This window comes from Bacillus rossius, chromosome 17 (assembly GCF_032445375.1).
Source record: "Bacillus rossius redtenbacheri isolate Brsri chromosome 17, Brsri_v3, whole genome shotgun sequence".
In the NCBI taxonomy this organism is placed as follows: Eukaryota; Metazoa; Arthropoda; class Insecta; order Phasmatodea; family Bacillidae; genus Bacillus; species Bacillus rossius.
In genome coordinates, this window is record NC_086344.1 from 27569977 (window position 1) to 27590540 (window position 20564).

Sequence of the window (20564 nt, forward strand, 5' to 3'; positions counted from 1 at the left end):
TCACATGTGCTTTGCAGAATATTTTTTCTTGGTAAATTACCGGAAAATATCCCCAAAATTATTTTTTTCTGGGAAATTAACATTTCTAGGTTTTTGAGACAGGAAATATTCGCGGATTCACTGACTTCCAGGAATGACTCCAGAGTCGCCTACATACTCTAGCAACGACACATATTTATTCGTTGGTCGTCTTGCTTTATAAACGCATGTGCCAGCCTGAAAAAGCAAAAACAGAGTCTTCTTTAGGCCGAAAATTTTTTTTAGAGCACAATGCTTAATTTGTTATTTACTGAGTCAGTAAAATCAGTTAGTTAATCGTCTCATTTATATATTTTTTGTTTTATTTCTCTTTATGACAATTTACTGAAAATTTAAGTTACTTTTGCTTCGACATGGTTGTCTATTTATTATAGCCTAGCTAATTCGCTGCTATGCCTCTTACAATTTATTATATACTAGCTAATGCGCTGCTACGCCCCTTTCAATTTATTATAGACTAGCTAATGCGCTGCTATACCTCTTTTAATTTATTGTAGACTAGCTAATGCGCTGCTATGCTTCTTTCAATTTGTTTGTAATTTGTTTGAAGCAGGTACACATATAAGTATCTTTATATAATTATGTACCTCTATGAATCTCACTATATTTCTCGATACATTATATATACATCCAACCATATCACTGTATCGCTGTATATATATAATGTGTGCGTGCGTGTGTGTGTGTAGCTATATCTCAACTCATTTCCTTATCTATATATGTGTATCTACCTCTCTATATATCTATTTATATCTGTATATCTCCCTGTCTACCTCTCTATAACTCTATCGCTCTCTATGTTTTTATCTTCCTATCTACTTATATCTTTATCTTTACAAAACAGAAGACGAACCCACAAACATTAATTTATTTATATATTTTTACCCATCTATATTTTTATACATATTTTTACCTGTCACAGGTGTGATATCGGTATATAAAAACACGCCTGTATTCGAATGCGTATTGTGTCAAAATTTCTGTATTCGTATTGTGTCAAAATTTCAAAGCAATCGGTGAAGTTCTTTGGGAGTTTAAATTTTGAACGATCATTTACGTGTTTATATACATAGATATGTATTTTATGTTTTATACTTGTGTTGTCTTTTTTCTAAAATAAAGTAGGCTACTTTAGTTTTTGTTTTGTTGTTTGTTCTCCAGTCTCTTGCAGCCAGTGTTCCTAAGTAAAGGGAAACAGTCGCGTTCAAGGTCGTGTTAACAGGGCGGGGAGAAAAAAAAATTCTCACGGGTTCACTGACAGCGGACTGGCCTTCACGGCGTACACTCACATCAACTACAGTATTTTAGCCCTTCTACGTAGGGGACGTTTCAAGGCCGCTGGTTTGAACACGAAACTAACAATGACACGCAAGGAATAACATAGGCACGGTAGTTTTTTTTTATGAGTGGAAAAGAAATACTCATGTAAAACTACAAATATGTGTAAATTTGTACATTTACATGAAAACAACTATATTGCTACAAAATAGTGTTCATAATCTTACCCTGACATTTATGCTTTGTGTTGTCCCAGTACCTCCAATAGTTACAGTTAGTTATAAACCATTCCCTGAATAGCTTTCCAGTGTTTACTGCGCTCATAATAGGCACGATACAACAAAATAAAGTTAAAGTGAATGAATATTCGATTATCTTTTCCATGGTTTAAATAAATTATGCTGGAATTAAACGTCAATCAAAATATAAAATTATGCGCCAATTTTTGTAAGGAATGCTCATTATATCTAGAAAAATGTACTTCGGATATGCAAAAATAACAGTGTGATAGAAGCTATAATTAGGGACCGGGAAAAATCGCGAATTAAATGACCTACAGGATAGACTCCAAGATCCTCTATGCGCTCGGACAAATTACATCTTCTCATTGGCTACTGACTCGTGACAACTCTTAACTAGAATGGTTTTGATTCGATACTTCTTTCGTTGAGGATTATTCATTGGCTCTGATTCCTTCAGACAACCTGTGGTCCAATCACTGAAGCAGCAAAAAGTTAAACATATTTGGATTCTAGCATATCGCGAAATGAAACCGCGAATTTTTCCTGTCTCTAGCTATAGTAGGTTTACGAGACAGCAATTATCAAACTATAGTACCAGCACTAGAATGGTTTGCATGCAGAACGTACTAAACCATGGTTTATCAGGTTATATGAGTTACAGGAACAATTAAACCTCCAACGACAGCGGGCCATTAGAGAAGGTAGCTCGTGCAGTGACAAAGGACTTTGGAACACGACTCAGTTATGACCTTTAAAGTAGATTTACGATTGGAAAAAAAACTTAAGAATTATTGACTTAACCTATACGCCAATGAGCACACGGTTAGCTAAGTAATACTGTCGATTTACAGTTTTATGATTTAGTGGTCATTATTCCCAGCCAATGAAAACGAGTGAGAAAGCTTTCATTTAATATAAGTGGAATTTTTTGATTTTATTTGTAGCTATCATCTGCATGCATTTATGTTACAATTCCTTATTGGTTGTTAATTTGTTTAATGTATTATTTTCAAGCAGTGTGAAATAGGTAGAGACCTGTAAAATTCGCGGATTCATTTCGCGATAGGATAGAGTCCAAATACTTTTGACATTATTTTGCTTCAGTGATTAGGCCACAGTTTATCTGAATGACTCTGGGCCAATGAAAAATCTTTAACAGAAGAATTAGCGAATCACTATCATTCCAGTCAACAGGTGTTACGAGTCGGTAACCAATCAGCAGATGTAATTTGCACGAGTGCATAGAGGATCATGGAGTCTATCCTTTAGGGATTTGAAATCGCGAATTTTACAGGTCTCTAGTAATTGGTGTTTCCCATAATTCTAAGGCCCCATTCTACAATGGCACGTAAACGGAGACGGATTACTTAAACGGAGAAGGATCTCATGGAACAGACTTCCTGCATTAGCTCGGCAATGCTGAGCTCTTAGCGTTTACGTTGCCCCGTGCGACCAATAGAACTCGAGTGCTTGGCTGTGTTGGTAGCCATGTTTGTTTATGTTCTAAATAAGTTTAAAAAAATTTAAAGTTCAAGAATATATAGTGTTCTATTATTACTTTGTCAGTTACTTGTTATGAGATATGTCAATTCTGCCCATGCTATGATCTCGAAGCATCGCGATGGTAAAATGTTCTGGGAAGATACGTCTCCGTTTACATGATCCATCTCCGTTTCCCGTTTCCGTGCCATTGTAGAACGTGGATAAGGGGAAAAAATATATATAAAATATAATAATTTTATTTAAATTCAACAGTTGACACGCTCACGGCCCAACACGAAACCTCCTCGATAATCGATTAGGGACAGGAAATTTCGCGGTTTTAATGACCTCTAGAATGAACTCTATAGTTCTACGTACACTCGGTCAAATGTCACCCTCTCATTGGCTGCTGTCTTGTGAAGGTGTCCCAATGTAGCGGCCTGTGATTCGATACAGCTTCGGTTGAGTGTTTCTCACTGGCCCAGAGTCATCCAGGTGAGTTGTGAGCCAATAGCAGAGGCAGCACTAAAGTATAACTAATATGAATTTTAAGCTGTGGTGAAATGAATCCGCGAATTTTTCCGTTTCCCGTTTTTAAAAGAAAAAAAGACGGTAATAGTAGGAAGCCAAGACGACAAAGACAAAATTGGACAAACACGCGAATTTATTTTTGGCCGTGTGGTTTAAAATTAATCTAATAGCGTTCGATTTTGTTTTACCGAATATCTTAATAGTATTGAAAGCCCACAACTTTCACAAGTTAAATGATTGTTCAGAACTTAGCTGCGTACTCATTTACAATGCACGGAAGAAGAAAAAAAAAACAATCGAAAAATATTTATTTTGCTTTTGGGGTTCTATATTTACTGCGCTCTGGTGACTACTACTTTAGGAATCAGTAGATTCGGACATCGCAATTGTAGACACGGCAACTGCCCAACGTGCGACAATTTGACGTCATTCACATTTGGATAAGGACTGCCCACAGACACTGACTGTTATAGGTGAGCTTTAAAAATCATGATGTTGCACCAATTTAGTTTTTGCAGCCTTGTATTTTCCACAGCGCTTATTTCTTATAATACGCGCCTTATGACGATATGAACATGTACTGAGCGATAAGGAAAAGAAAGCCGCTTATTCGGTTATAATTAACGAGATACGGATTATTTGAGTCGATTATAAAGTTCAGTATTTAGCCTATGCATAAAAAAAATATATTATTTTTGATAAACATGCATCGCACATTTGCTTTTCGATTTATGATTTAAAACGTGTAGCTGTTCACGAGCAAAAAAAAAAAATCGTTAACTAGTTTTGAAGTTTGTCCGTTTCGAGTCTTTACAGTTGGCCGACTAGCTGGATACATCAAGCCTCAACTCTCGGCTCCATAACATTTGAAATAGCATTTCGGATGTACCTGCTTGTACCTCCTCTCCCCCCCCCCCCCTTTTTTTTTTTTTTCAAAACCACTTGCCCTCAAAGCAATTATTTTTCCATCAACACGACCAGTGAGCCAGTAGCGGATACATTGGAAAAAATAAATTACAATTTCAACACGTGTACTCAAAAAAACTTCAGATGGACTCACAATGCAATTATTTTTCCATCAACACGACCAGTGAGCCAGTAGCGGATACATTGGAAAAAATAAATTACAATTTCAACACGTGTACTCAAAAAAACTTCAGCTGGACTCACAATGATCCTTCTCGTCCGTCCGCCACACGTCCGACCGTCAATCAAGTGACATTCGGCCAATCAGACGAACAGAAAAATTGCATCCGTCCGTCCATCAAAACCTCGCCAAGGTTTAACTTTCGAAAGACGTACGGTTGAAATTATAACTTCAAAAATGTTTGAAAGGCAGTGAGTGTCATTGTTTTAAAATTATTTTTTTTTTTTTAGTTTGTCGATTGATTAAGCTGCTTCCGTAATATGTTCTCAATTTGCCTACTGACACGTTTTTGAATTTGATATTTGAGACAATAACTGCCTGAGACACAAAATAAATTAATAACGCATGGTAACTCGAAAAAATATTTTAAAAAATATATATATTAGAGATTGTTGAATCATTTATAAGTGCTTATATTTATAAGCGTCGATAGTTGTTGGCTGCATCCAAGTAGAAGAATATTATGACGGCTGCGCGGATTATTGTGAATCGCTCGGCTTGATGACGGACGCGACGGATTATTGTGAGTCCAGCTTCACATTTCGGGCCTATAGTAGTAGCTGTAAGCGCGGCGTGTCTGTGAGCTGAAGAACTTCATTTAAAAACAATTTAAGGTTAAAAGAAGCAGGGTGATTAGGCTGACTATTAACTTTTCGTAGACCGGAATCCTCGTGTTTCAAAGATTTTCCTTTTTTAAATGTTTAACCCATAACACAAGTCATGCCAATTCGCAGGGGACTTTAACCACTTGTTTTTTTTTTTAAATGTTCATTATAATTTTAAGACCTTATTTTCTGCCCAGCCGCAGAAAATAAATCACAAAAAATGTGAACACAAGCCAGAATTATTTCAAAATAAATTGAAGTTGATTGAAGGTTAAAATTCAAATACCGCTTCGACTGCGAAATCGCTTGTTTCATTTCGTCATGTGCATTTTATTTCTTGTTCCCCGTGAAGCCATGGGCGTCCCCCCCAATAATAAAAGTCTTCAATTTCGTCCCCTCCAATAATATATTTAGTTTCGTAGTTTCGTAGTTTCTCCTGATGTTTAAATTAATGATTTTGTGTGGATATAGCACCAGCAGATATGTTAACTGTGTTTTTACAAATTTGTTCTCTGAAAATATGTTTTATAAAAAATAAATTATACAGTGCAACCAACTATAATTAGAATATTTAGGAAAGAAAAATGCCTAAAAACCACCTTTTTGCACCATCAAACCACAAATTTTCCCGGGGGAGGACCCCTGGACCCCCCGCTTTTTTTTTCTAGGGGGTGGATATTCCTCAAACAACTAAATCAATTGAAGTCCCCCCTCCCCCCCCCCCCAAAAAAATATCCTTTCGACGCCCATGGTGAAGCTGTCGCTTAGGAGGATATGGGACACTTGCCTGGCAGTTTCCAGCATACGTGGCTGACGAAGAAGTGACCCAGATTGCACATTCTCCGAGTACCTTTGCCAACGTAAACAAAACAACGGGCCAAGTAACATTGTTGACAAAACGCAGCTTCAGAGTTGCAAACAACGTCTTACAAGTAGTAAATAAAAAAAATTGCCGTTTTTTTTATCACTTACGTGGGGTAAAAGAACCAGTAGAGCAAGCCCAGGAGTATCAACAATTCCACGACGCCCGCCATCTCTTGGGTGAGGGGGGTAGCGGTAGCGACACCCGCGTGCAACGATTTTTTTTTTCACATCAGAGGTCCCTTCACTGTCTTGTGAGTGACGTAAAAAAACAAAAAAAAAAAAAACACCGAACGTGACACACTCGAAGGACGTTTCACGAGAGACGCACGTCGGACCGCCAACCGCCTTCGCAGAGGCGCACACGCCGAGTCCCCCCCGAGAGGCGACTCGCAATTCAAAAAAAAGAACTCCCGCGCTGGTGCTGCCACCTGTGGAGCGTCGCCCGAACTAACTCGGCGTGCGGCGGGTGGCGTGATCCCGGGTACACTCCGTGCCGGCTCGCAAGGAGAGCACCCGGCCTTCCGCTCCCCGCGCTATAGCGCGTCTCGTCCTGAGTTTGCAGCGTGCGTTTTTGAGGCACGTCTACAACAATCAGAACCTTCGGGCGGTCTTTGTTCTTGTCCTAACGTGATGGACGTCACATTGTCGCACGGAAATCTGTTCCATGTCCGAATCTCCTCAATTATAAACCATGACTAGAGACCGGAAAAATTCGCGGATTCATTTCACGACAGCCTAAAATTCATATAGTTATACCTCAGTGCTGCCTCTGCTATTGGCTCACAACTCACCCGGATGACTCTGGGCCAGTGAGAAACACTCAACCGAAGCTGTGTCGAATCACAGGCCGCTACATTGGGACACCTTCACAAGACAGCAGCCATTGAGAGGGTGATATTTGACCGAGTGTACGTAGAACTATAAAGTTCATCCTAGAGGTCATTGAACCCGCGAATTTTTCCTGTCCTTAAGATAACGCAGTAACTGTTTTTAGATTTTTTTTGTTTAGTGTTTTCGTGTACCTTTTTTTTTTCTAACAAGAATCAGAAACTCAAATATCGTTGGTGTTCTGTGCTACCAAAGGACACAGATTGGGACAAAAAAAATTCAAGTTGGACGAATTTATTCGGACCATCGCCCGCACACACGCATGACGTCAGAGGATCACGTGGGCCAATCAGCGATCAGTGTCCAGCGGACACAGTATGGGACACTGCAATGGCCTTGAAGGCCCGTCTACGATTACAATGTCAAAAACTGTGTCCGACGGACACTGATCGCTGATTGGTTCACGTGACCCTCTGTCGTCATGAGTGGTGTGGGAGATGGTCCGAATACATTGGTCCAATTTAACGTATTGTCCCAATCTGCACAGAAGAATGAACGCTCGTGATATTTGTTGTTTCCAGTTCCCGTTTCGAAAGGTAAACAGAAACAGAACGACGCCATTTTTGTTTCAAACATTATCATTTATTATTAAAAATCTTGAGCACAGCTCATCATTAAATTGACTGCATTGTTATTACTAGTGGCCGACTGCCAGAACAGTTTCTCCTGTGAAATAATAATTGGTTTTTAGCATTAATTTAATTTTCTTTTTAAATGACTGCAACTGTAATAAAACTGTTAATATACACTATTTTCTGGTCTTAAAAAAAAGCCATCAAATAGTCAAAATAAAATAATCTGTATTGAAAATTATTGTAGTTAATGATGGTACAAAAAATGTGTGAGAAAATCTTCTATAATATCAAACAGGTTGAGGTAGGCAATTTTTCATCAGTGTTTTCTTATGACGTTATCACGTAAAATTATCGTCCGTAAACCGACTTTACAGACAACCCCCCCCCCCCTTTTTTTTTTTTAAGTTAACGTGCTGGGATGGGGTCGATCTGGCAACAATGGGCGCCATTTCGCTCTGCGCACTGCAACCTATGCGTGAGGCACTCAATAGGTCCGGCAGCCATCACGTTCATTTGAGAAGGGTTTTTGTCCCGTTGCCGCCGCGGCAATTGGTCGTTCTCTCTTTCCCCCCCCCCCCCCCTCCATCCCATCCTCTCTAACCAATTCCGGATGTGCGGGTCCGGCACTCAAGCGCAGGGGTGGACAAGACGTGACTTCGTCCGTCAAGGCTTTGAATATATATACTGTATAGAAGTCGCCAGCCCAGGTTAAAATTTCTAATACGGTTTTGAGGTAGTTGGTTAATTCACCGCCGCAATCGCCACCATCTCTAGGGCATCGACTCGTGGTGGTCCCTAGCGGACAAGTGCCGAACTCTTCAAACACCCCTTCCCCCTCCCGTTGAACGACGTTGAGCTGCAGTGAATGATGGATGAGGGGTGCGGGGAATGACAGCGGGCTACAGTGCTGCACTCTATAACGTGTAAATAACAACTAAGACGATACAGGGCGTTACGGCAGCGCACTGCAGCGGATAAGATCCCAAGCTGCTTATCATACGCTTCTGAAAAACGTGGAGTAAATCTTATCCACTCGCGACTTCTATACAGTATATATATTCAAAGGTCAAGGCCCCCCCCCCGGGGGGGGGGGGGGTTGACTGTAATTACAATAGCCCATTGCTAGGGCCATGCAAATTTCGCGAAAAGATCCCGAGGCAAGCTGAAAGTTAAAACACTGTAGTATCGTCTGTGTTTCGTGATGGGACGAGTTTCTTTCAGGTACATGACGATTGTTAAAACACCAATCACAGTAGTTCGTTGAGGAAGCAAATGCGTCCTGAGTGGCTCAGCCGAACAAGGCAGTCACTTCTCTCCCAGACGGCCGCCAATCACAAGGAAAAAACCGCTGGTGCGCGCGTATTACCTCGTTGCAGTCTAACAGGCGTTCAGCTTTATTCGCGAAAAATGCCTGCCCCTACCCATTGCCCACCGGCCGTCATACTCTTTTTGTCGAGCGATTTACAACCTGGCTTCATCCATCCCTCAGAATTTTCTTTTCCCAAAAAATAAGGGCTACAAACAGTCCGTGGTTTTTCCCTCGGAAATTTATGTAGAAGTTGTCGTTTTTATGTACGCACTAGCTGCAGTACCTGGCGTTGCCAGGGCTGAACACAGATTGAAGGGGACTTTTTTTTTCATAATCAGATGTAGACAAGTAATTGTCTTCTCAATTTTAATGCCAAGTGTGCAAAAATAATTTCATTCGCTAGCAGTGCCCGGCAGACGTTGTTATGCCAGTGTATAGTTATTTACCTCTTTATATCTAAAAGTGTATCGTATGAATCTCATCTAGACGATAGACTATCGGAAAAAAAGTGGAAAAAATGAAAGATTACTGACATTGTAAAGATTCCATTATCTAGCTAATGCTCGGAATGCGTTGCAATGCCTTATTCATTTTTTTTTTTTTTGTAATTTGTTTGAAGTAGGTACACATATACAAAGCATTTCTCCATCTCTATTTATCACTGTATGTCTACATATATAAATCTATATCTCCCAATATCTATCTCTCTCCTCTATTTACCAAACTCTATAACTATCTATGTATGCCTCGATATTGTTCTATATATCTATATATAGAACTTCCTTTCATTCTCTATACCTTGCTCTATCTCCCTCTATATCTCTCTATCTCACTCTATATCGATCTCTCTGTCTCTCTTTTGTATGTAATTCAATTCAATTGTGCCAAACATGTGCACTCATTAGAGACCTGAAAAATTCGCGGGTTCATTTCGTGTTATGCTAAAATTCAAATAATTATACCTTAGTGCTGCTTCTGCCATTGGTTCACTGTTAATCTGGAGGACTGAGGGCCAATTAGAGACCCTCACTCATAGAAGTGTCGAATCACAGGCCACCCGGTCGAGACGACTCACAAGTCAGCAGCCAATGAACAGTTGGCATTTGCCCGAGTGCGTAGAGGATATTGGAGTCTATCCTGGAGGACATTAAACCCGCGAAATTTTCCTGTCTCTAGCACTCATACAACGAAAACTGACGATATGCCTCTTTACAATATGAACATTTGTTGAAACGACTCTCGGGCTACCTATTGTTTATATCACACACGAACTGAAATGTCGCTGTTGATATTTTATTCAGTTCTGTTTCTATGCTAGAAAATCTGAAAAAAAATTTCAAAATATTTATAGTAACGGAAGAAATTCGCGTTTTGAATGACCGCCAGGATAGACTCCACGATCCTCTACATTCTCAAGCAAACGTCACATGTTTCTTGCCTGCTGACTTGTGAGACGTATCTAATGGGTAACTCATGATAGTCATGATTCGACACTTCTTTGATTGAGGGTCGGTTTCTGGTCCTCCTGTGAGCCAATAGCAGAAGTAGCACACAGGTGTGATTAAATTAATTTTTAGCATACCTCGAAATTAATACGCGAATTTTCCGGTCTCTAAACGTTGCGAGAATCATTCAAAGTACACACTGGAGGTTGAAATTGAAGGTCCACAGTTTTAATAAACATGGCGACGAGACAAAAAAACTGCAAAGAGTTTTACAGTTGTGTGACTCGCTACTTCAATCATTCGTTATTCCTAGGGGCATGCATATTTCGCGAAAAGATTTTGAGACTAGCTGAGGCTTAAAACACTGTAGCATCGTCTGTTTTTCGTGATTGGGAGAGTTTCTTTCACTACATATCAAGTGTTGCAACACCAATGACATTAATTCAGTGCGGAAGTAAAAGCTTCCTATAAGTGGCTCGGTCAAATAATACAACAATTTCTCTCGCAGACGTCCGCCAATCACAAGCAAGAAACCTTCTGAGGCAGGTATACCTTGTTGCATTCTAATAGGCGTTCAGATGTTTTTTCGCGAAAAATGCCTGCCCCTACTTATTCGTATAGAAATCGAAACAATTCGCGGTTTCATTTTGAGATATGCTAATATTCAAATAATTATGTGTACCTTTGTGCTGCTTCTAATGTTGGTCCACTGCTGATCTGGAGGACTGTGTACCGATTAGAGACCTTCAATCATAGAAGTATCGAATCACAAGTCACCCAGTTGAGACGCCTCACAAGTCAGCAGCCAATGAACAGTTGACGTTTGCTCGAGTATGCAGAGGATCTTGGAGAATATATCCTGGAGGTCACTGAACATGCAAATTTCTCCAGTTCCGATAGTTATCCCCGCTCTGCTTTCCAGTCGCAGACATCAAGGCGCGCCCCTGAACGTTGCAATTTTCGTTACTCTGCCGAGTCTTCAAGAGGCGGATTTAGATTAGGAAAGAAGGGGGAGGGTACATAGTGACACTTACTCCCCAACGAGAAGAGACCGGAAAAATTCGCGCGTTCAGTGACCTCCAGGATAGACTCCAATATCCTCTACACACTCGGGCAAATGCCAACTGTTCATTGGCTGCTGACTTGTGAGTCGTCTCGACTGGGTGGCCTGTGATTCGACACTTATACGAGTGAGGGTCTCTAATTGGCCATTATTCCTCCATATTAACAGTGAACCAATGACAGAAGCAGCACTAAGGTATAATTATTAGAATTTTAGCATAACACGAAATGAACCCCACGAATTTTTCAGGTCTCTAATAATGTTTTATTCAATACTTATCAAAACGTATTTATAAATATTAATTACTTAGAATCTAATCTATAGACTCAATTGTTAGTATAATTATAGATATTAAGGGCGGTATTCCAAGACGATTGGGCAAGGGAGTGGTTCGAACACAATCATAACCTAACTCGCGGACCGTATTCCAGAACATGTCCAAACCGAATCCCGGAAAGGGAACAAAATTGCAACCGTATTAATGAACGGTGCCCTGCACGAGGCTAAAATCTGGTTCCAGAGCATTCTAGCGGACGTTTCGCCTCCACTGATACAATTGTTAAAGCAAAAACCCTATAGATAGCAGCACTATCGCACAAAAAAAATGTAACCGCTTTTCTAATTTGCTCAAGTGCTGTACTTTTTAAGCTGAGATTATTTATTGCTATGGCCATTAAAGTGTACAGAATGTATTCCAAGACAGTTTCGCTAGCATAAAGTTTCGTTTGGCACAAACATACCAATACGTTTGGTCTGTCCCCCCGAGTTCACGAAATTGAATATTTACTAGTTAATGGCGCCATACACTAATCCGGCAATCTGGAAGAAATCAACAAATAAGTGATCTCTGCACATCAGTAGCGGATCCAGAGGGGGGGCTAAGGGGCTCAAGCCCCCTCCAAAAGCATCTGGGTCCACTATTGTTTTAGTGTTTGCCTTGATAAAGCCTAGCCTCAGCTGGGTCAAGCCCCTCCCAAAACAAAATCCTGGATCCGTCACTGCTGCACATGTGCGGAATTTGGGCAATAAATCGGCAACGGATAGGACACCAAAATCCGTTCCCTAAAAATAAGGGACTGGCCGTGTCCTATTTTGCACTAGGAGTAGAATATAATAGTCGGAGTTGGGACAGGAGTATAAGTGTGGTGTCGATGGTGTCGACCGCCATCTTGGATTGTGATGTCATGGTGGCTATCTTGGATGACCTCGACCTTTGATCATGAACTTGACCCCGGCCACCATCTTCGATTCCACAATCTTGAATCTGCAATTTTGAATTATTTATCACATCCATCATTTTATAGTTCCACCATGTGGTTTTTCCAACATTTTGTTTGCCCGCCATTTTGGATTCCACCACTTTTAATTATGATGTCACATCCGCCATCTTGAATTCTGACATCACGTCCGCCATCTTGGAGCTGACATCACAGCCACTTATTTCGATTCTGATGTCATGTCCCCCATCATGTTTTCGTCTGCTGGAGGCAGCCATCTTAGATGATGTCATCTCCACCATCTTGTGTTGTGTTCTGCTTGAGGCCACCATCTTGGATGCCGCCATCTTTGTTTCTGCTGTTTATTCCTGGAAAGTGCCAGTATTGCTCAGTCTCATGTACATAAGGTCGCTGTTTCATTACTTACCAATGTTGTTATGACTTATCGACATTATAATGTAAATTTTTTTATACAAAATAGATTGGGCACGGTTGTAGCATATACAACACCTTACTAGAAACTCAAGTATCGTGAGTGTTCTGTTGTTGTTCTGTGCTACCAGAGGACACAGATTGGGACAAAAAAAATTCAATTTGGACGAATTTATTCGGACCATCGCCCGCACCACGCATGACGTCAGAGGGTCATGTGGGCCAATCAGCGATCAGTGTCCAGCGGACACAGTATAGGACACTGCGATCGCCTTGAAGGCCCGTCTACTATTACAATGTCAAAAACTGTGTCCGACGGACACTGATCGCTGATTGGTCCACGTGATCCTCTGACGTCATGTGTGGTGGGGGAGATGGTCCGAATACCCCTATTTTTTTTCCTCTTGGAATACTGCCTCAGTCTCGTTTTATTGTGGAGGGGGGTACTCAGACTTCTAGCCGTCCCTTCCCAGACGTCAATCCTGTATCCGCCGCTTACCCTACCGGGCTGTGAAGTGCGTTCACTTCAGAAATAGATAATAATTGATAAAGCCTTTGATGCAAGATCAAGGTCACGCACGATCGACGAGCGTGTCAAAAGGTTCATCTCCGCGGGAGATCAGCAGACACAATAGTTTTCAGTCCCCGTCGATAACGAACTATTTTTAATTATTTTTTTATTTTTATTTTGCTTGGGTGCTGTGAACTCGCTTCTGAGGTTGCGAAACATCGCGTCGTCGGTTCAAGGTCGCCCGACCTCTCTTGAGTTTGCACAACTTGGCAATCGTCCGCAAGCTACTCCCCCTCTCACCCCCCCCCCCCCCCGCGGGTATACCCAGCTCATAAGCTCGTTGCTTAAGTCGCCCGTTTAGTCAGGGGTGTACGTGTGTCAGCGAGGCGGGATGATAAGCGCGACGCTCGCTGGTGCTTCTAGCGCGGTGTCTCCTCTGGACTGGCGCGCAGTCTTCTCGTCGTGCATTGAGCGGCGACCGTAACATTACACGGCGGAGAAATGAAGATGAAGGAGTAATGCGAGGCCCTTGCGTGCTTTCAAGAATATGTGCCAGGCGTTTCTTGTATGAAGTTGTTCAGGAAACACGCGTTTTAGTCGTCCCCACTCTTCTTTAAATGCAGTTTCAAAACAAAATACGGGAACAGAACTACCAAAAAAAAAAAAACGCCCACAACACATTCTGAATTTCTTTTTTATACAGACACGACTCGGACATCTTGAGTAGTTTTCAAATAAGTGTCTTCTGAAGCTTTGCACACGGTATGTGTGCCCGGGTAGACAGGGGCCTTAAGGGGCCCGCCTCGTCAGGGGTGTATGTGTGTTGGTGAGGCGGGATGATAAGCGCGACGCTCGCTGGTGCTTCTAGCGCGGTGTCTCCTCTGGACTGGCGCGCAGTCTCCTCGTGGTTTCAAGTGCAAACATATCTAGTGTTCTATTTTGACTTTGTGGTTTAATTTTATTATATACGTAAATTCTGCCCGTGCTATGGTCTTGAAACATATAATACATTTTTTTTAAAAATTAAATTAATACTTCTTAATTTTGAAATTCAATCTCATTGGTTGCCATTTTTACTTTTAAGTGCATTGTGCAAGACGCAGAAGCGATAGTGATGTGTTCTGGGAGATTTGTTTATGTTTACGTGCCATCATAAAATGGGCCTAAGAGTAAAATGTCATGTTATTGATTTTCACCCGCCTGACAGTAAAAATAAACGGTTTTATAAAAAAACTGTTCCTGGCCATAATGTATTCACCGCTAATACGACAGCTATCAGATTTTACTTTTATTTTTATATTTTCGAGAGTAAAGTGTTTAATCCTAATTTAACGTTAATATGGTAAAATCACTTTTGAAAATAAACGAATAAAACTATATTACCAATTTACCATTTCAACCTTCATTCGAAAACTAAAATTCTGGCACGCATTTCAGTTACGTCACAGCCGCGATGCTTTGAAAATTAAAATATATTCTACTCGAAGTGTTTTTTTTTTTTGTGATCCAGGTATAAATGTATTAATAAAGATTATTTTTCTCATTTGTTGTTTTATAGTGAATTTTATCACAAGATAAAGACAAAATTGTTATTAGCGAGTTGCAAAATGTAACGCCAGAGATAATAAATATGAAAAGTTGCGAGAATTTTTTACCGAGTTTAGATAACATTCAATAATGCATAAATGCTTTGATAACATTCGTGACAAAAAAAAATGAAACTCAAGAAAGATATCGTGATAAATTTACATAAAAAAAAAACCTATAAATAAAATGCCTACGTGGCATTTGAGACTGAGACTAAATATTTCCCAAGAAACTTTGTTCTGCACTCTAAATATAAAACTGTGAAAACTTCCAACGATAAATAAGATTGGACTAATATATATATATATATATATATATATATATATATATATATATATATATTAAATCTTCTTTAATCTGACAGGTTTGCAGCGAAATTCTATTTATTTTAAGTTTTTTCTTTCAACATTTCCATATGAAGAGTTTACCTTTTATCTTTAATAGGACCGAGTTTCTTACAACATAAAATTTTATAGGCAAAGTTAAGTATTTTTCTTGAATATTTAGGTGTTAAAGACAATTTTTTAAAACTTTTTTTGGTATCCATCCAAAATGAGCTTTGCCATTTTTTTTGTTTCAACATTTTCCACCTGAATAAATTAAAATCAATTAATATTTTATTATTTAATAATTTTAGCAACTAGGCAGCCAGTAGAATTGCTTTAAAAGAGGAAATTTTCAGTTCGGTAATCAATATAGCTCACTTTGGGTTAATCACCAAAATAATGAAAAAAAAGGGGGGAATTAGTAATTAGTCATGCAAAACAAAAGCAGCTAAATTTTTTAGCTAGTGAAAAAAGTTACTTAGTGCAGGAAAATGCAAAATATGATCGCTCACTTACTAAAAATATTTTACACTTCTAGACGGAGCGCTATCCATTAATAGATAATATTGAGTAGAAATACAACCAGTAAATTTTAGATGGTATATCAGCTCTGTGTCATTTACTACTATTGATAAAATTTTGATTTTATTGGCATCTTGGATACCCATCGTCTGATGGATTCGAATTTTGGTAATCTTAGATTTAATAAATAAATAATATGTTAAAACTTTTGAATAAGTCATGGGCGAGACTAACAAAAGTATTGTTTACACAAAATAATTGTAACTATAAAACGGGTAAAGCAGTAAGAGCAAATTAAGCAGGCTGTGAAATTAAATATGCGGGAAAAATCTTCGAAGTATTTTTTTTTCAATACAGATGAAATTATCATGTAAAATTACAGATATTTGTAAATTTGTACATTTGCACGAGAGCAACTGTATCGCTAAAAAAATCGTATCCATATGATGAGATCTTATACCTGTAACAAGATCGTATCCCAAATGAGTTGAGCGTTTGTACAAAATATGTGTTATTTTCGTTAAGTGTGCGTTGTCAAGGCTGTAATCTGAACTGAAGAATTTATTATATCAGCACCTCTTGGTCTTGGTAGTAAGCGTAAAACAATTTTTCAGGGATTCTTGGTCATTCAGCTAGCGTAGAACATGCTCGGTTAGTCTATTTGCTTGTAATTGATTTTATCGATACTGTAGGTCGGACAGATTGGAGACTTTGTATTGTCTGCTTGAATTTTTATCTTTGTTTGAAATATAGGTAGATATAACAAGTTTCTACGAAGACACTTGTTCTATATGTCTAAAATTGAACATGACCTGGTTGAAGGTATTCCAATTATCAAAAATATCAAGACTTCCATGGTAGGCACAGCGATAGCATATTTATTTCGTCGGACAGCTATCTTGTATAGAGTCATTTTTTCGTAGAGAGAATAATTAAAAAATAACTCCACGAAAGGTATAACGAGAAACAGAATTTAAAATTTATTTTAAGCTTTATTAACAGTTATCACTGGCCAGAATCTAACCAAGTACTGAACTGAATCGAATCAATCATTACTTTAACAAGCGATTTTTTTAAATATTTTTCCGAATTTTCTGCTAAATAATTGCAGATTTTCAAGATGTGGTCAATACGTCATGATCAACTTACTGAAGTCTGTTAGTAGATGAATTTAAGCATATTTCAGGATTTTACACCTTTTTTTATTAAATAAGAGTGTTTTTTTACATGAAATTAGATTTTTTTTTTTCCATCGATAAAATACTGAACCAAGGACAGGAAACGATCGAATATATCAGTAAATTAATGAGTACATTTTTGGTGAATTTCGGAATTTCTACTGAATTTCTAGTTTAGTAATTACAGTTTTTCAAGAGGGTGGCCAAGTCGGTCGACAAGATGTCGGGCACCCTGGCAATAAATACTAATACACTAGCGGGTAAAAATTAAATCAATATGGCGGCAGCTCTCTCTAGCAGACGATGTGTGTACTATGTGACACTAGCGCTCCTGGTAACAAGTACTGAAAAAAGGATGGCTGCCTCCAGCAAACTAAAACAATATGGCGATTATGATATCATAATCCAAGATGGTGGCCTCCAGAAGATGTCAACAAAATGGTGGCTGTGATGCCATAATCCAATATGGCTGCATCCAGCAGCTAAAAATCAAACATGGCGGATCCAAGATAGCCAACATGATTTCATACTGGCTGATGAAATATATTTATTGATATTAGTGGTTGGAGATCAGTCTGCTGGTGGCTTCCATGGAGGAAGGATTCATCGCCTTTTTTTTTCTCTCACCAGGTTCTAACCGAAAACTCCATGACATAAGTGCTTTCTTTCAAATAAAATTTTATAAAATTGTAATTCAATTTGTTATTAAATTTAAAATATTTCCGATTTTTGTTTATAAATACGGATATTCAAGATGGCAGATGTGATCTAATAATTACAAAATCGTTGCGTGCTTTTTATTAAAATTGTATTGTATATAATTATAAATTTAAAAAATACTTCCCAAAATTTCTGATAATAATTATGGATTTTCAAAATGGCAACCGTAACGAAAATTGCAATATTATGTCATAATTCAAAATTCCTGAAAGTTTTAGAATCCAAAATGAAGAAAAACCAAATGGTGGATGTGACATATTAAGTAGTATATAATAGGGCATCCGGGCACAGGCGCCAGGTGGTGGTTTGTGGAAGTTTCTGCTGCCTTGGTATCTACATCTCCGATGACGTCACGGAGGCCATCTTGGATGGCCTTGACCTTGAACTTTGACCTTGACCGTTGACCTTCAAAATTTGCCAAACGTTTGCCAAAGTTCGCCAATATTTCCAGTTTTTTGGAGAAAAAAATTCCACCAAAAAATTTCAAAAAATTTGATACTTCAAAAATTAGGATTTCGAAAAAACTCAAAAGTCTTTTTGCCTTAGAAAGAACTCAAAATCCTAAAAGCGGCTTAAAAGTCCTAAGAGCTAGCCGCTTTAAGCCGCCGAGGTCATGACCTTGAAAATTAGTATGTCATGGCAGCCATTTTTAATTATGACGTAACCATTGCAATTTACATTACAGCCGCCATCTTGAAAATCTTTATTTATCATCAGATTTTAATGATTTTTTTAATTTATAAAAAAATTCAATTAATACAATTTTAATAAAAAAATATTTCAAAAAAATTATAAAAAAATGTACACCAACATCTTGAGCTCGGAGTCCTCGGTTCTAACCCGTCGTGGTAAAAAAAAAAGATGGCGATAGGATCTTCCTCCACGGAAGCCGCCCGCAGTCCGTTATAAAGTTGAAATCACTCTGCTTAGCAGTTGGTTGGCAAAACGAAACAGTAGCTGTAAAAAAAATATTAAATTTTTAGAAGGTTGTTTAATTACTTGAAAAATAAACTCGCTAGGAATAATGGTAAAAATGTCAACATGAAATAAGCATTGCTAAACAAATATGTCAAGGAAAAAAAAAACATCAGCAATGAATTAGCGTTAAACTTCATTTATAACAAAAAAATAAATAAAGTTTTTTTTATCCGATCCGAAAGGGGGCGGGGTGTCGTTTTTATATTGACTTAAATTATTAACATGACAAAATATTCACACGCATCACTTCATATTCGTGGGTAAAACATAAAAAATTGGTTGTCTGTAAAATCGGTTTACGGACGATAGTTTAACGTGACAACGTCATAACAAAACATTGATGAAATGATTGCATACTTTTATGAATAAAATTGAATCATTTTTATTTTAATAATAAAAGAATAAATACTTGAAATTATACTAGTAATCAGATTTTTAAAATGCAAGAATAATTAACCTTTATTGCCGAAATTGTTGTAATAAGCAATGAAAACCACATTAACTTTTCACTTCACTTTATAAACATTCGACGGAACAGTTCACGTGTAGATGACTTGTAATTAATTTTAATAACTGGCGTTTAGCTATAAAGTTTAAATATAATTATGAACAAGTTTTCATATAAATAAAATTGTAATCAAATATCTATCATCAATATTATATGAATCACCATAATTTTTTTAGTCAATTGTAACATAACCTATTATTACTGCACTCGCCGACAGCGTAACGGAACAATGTGCGTAACGGGACACTTTTTCGTGCGTGCAGCCGGTGTTCATCGATTTATTAGACGTTGTCACGTCAAAAAAAAAAAGGAATTGTATCTTTAAGACGTGTAGAGGAAGTATCGTCTGTTTCGACAGAACTGGGCTTGTGTCTCATAAAACAACAACCAGGAAGGAGGCCGTGCTATCTGTGTTCTTTTTGCGTAACCGACAGTAAAATATTGCCTTGCCGGTTCACGCTAGCGCGAGTTTCTGCGGACAAAGCCTGACCCTGTATCGTTACACGCACTGGGTTTATTGATATATATACATATACACAACTTCAAATGAAACTAAATGTAGGCCTACAAGCTACGCTTATACGAAATCTAGATGCTCCTCGACTATGTAATGGAACGAGGCTTCGGATCACACAATTGGGGCAGAATATTAATTAATTAATTTTTTTATTCTACGTTAATACTTTGAAATTTTTAAAATGTTAGGATTAAAAATTATTTTTTTTTGTAATAGTGAAACATATTTCAATAAAGCATGTTTTCAGTTTTTTAAGCTAAGTCGGATGTTAGAATTTTTAAATAATGATGATTCCAGTCACGCAATAAAAAAGACAATTACCATATTATTATATTTTCTTTCCAATGATCTTTGATACTTAAGGACATAACGCGAGCGAAGCCGCGGGTAAAAGCTAGTGTATGTGTATATATATATATATATATATATATGATATGTATATATATATATACACACACACACATACACTAGCTTTTACCCGCGGCATGAATATTCCCGTAAAATTACATATAGGCTATAGGTACATGAAAACAACTAACTGTATCACTACAAAATGTTGTCAGCAGTTAAAACCGGGTTCGGAATTTTATGCTCTGTGTT

At 38.3% G+C, this 20564-nt stretch overlaps 1 protein-coding gene across 1 annotated transcript in view; it reads right to left on the bottom strand.

The window, feature by feature from the left end:
• The window catches only part of LOC134540886 (glycerol-3-phosphate acyltransferase 1, mitochondrial), a 134967-nt gene extending 128369 nt beyond the window's left edge, over positions 1–6598 (bottom strand). The window contains exon 1 of the mRNA XM_063383914.1: positions 6297–6598. Within this exon, the coding sequence (XP_063239984.1) occupies positions 6297–6358 (62 nt within the window). The 5' untranslated portion in view covers positions 6359–6598. The remainder of the gene's footprint in view (positions 1–6296) is intronic.
• Between the last annotated feature and the right edge of the window lie 13966 nt (positions 6599–20564).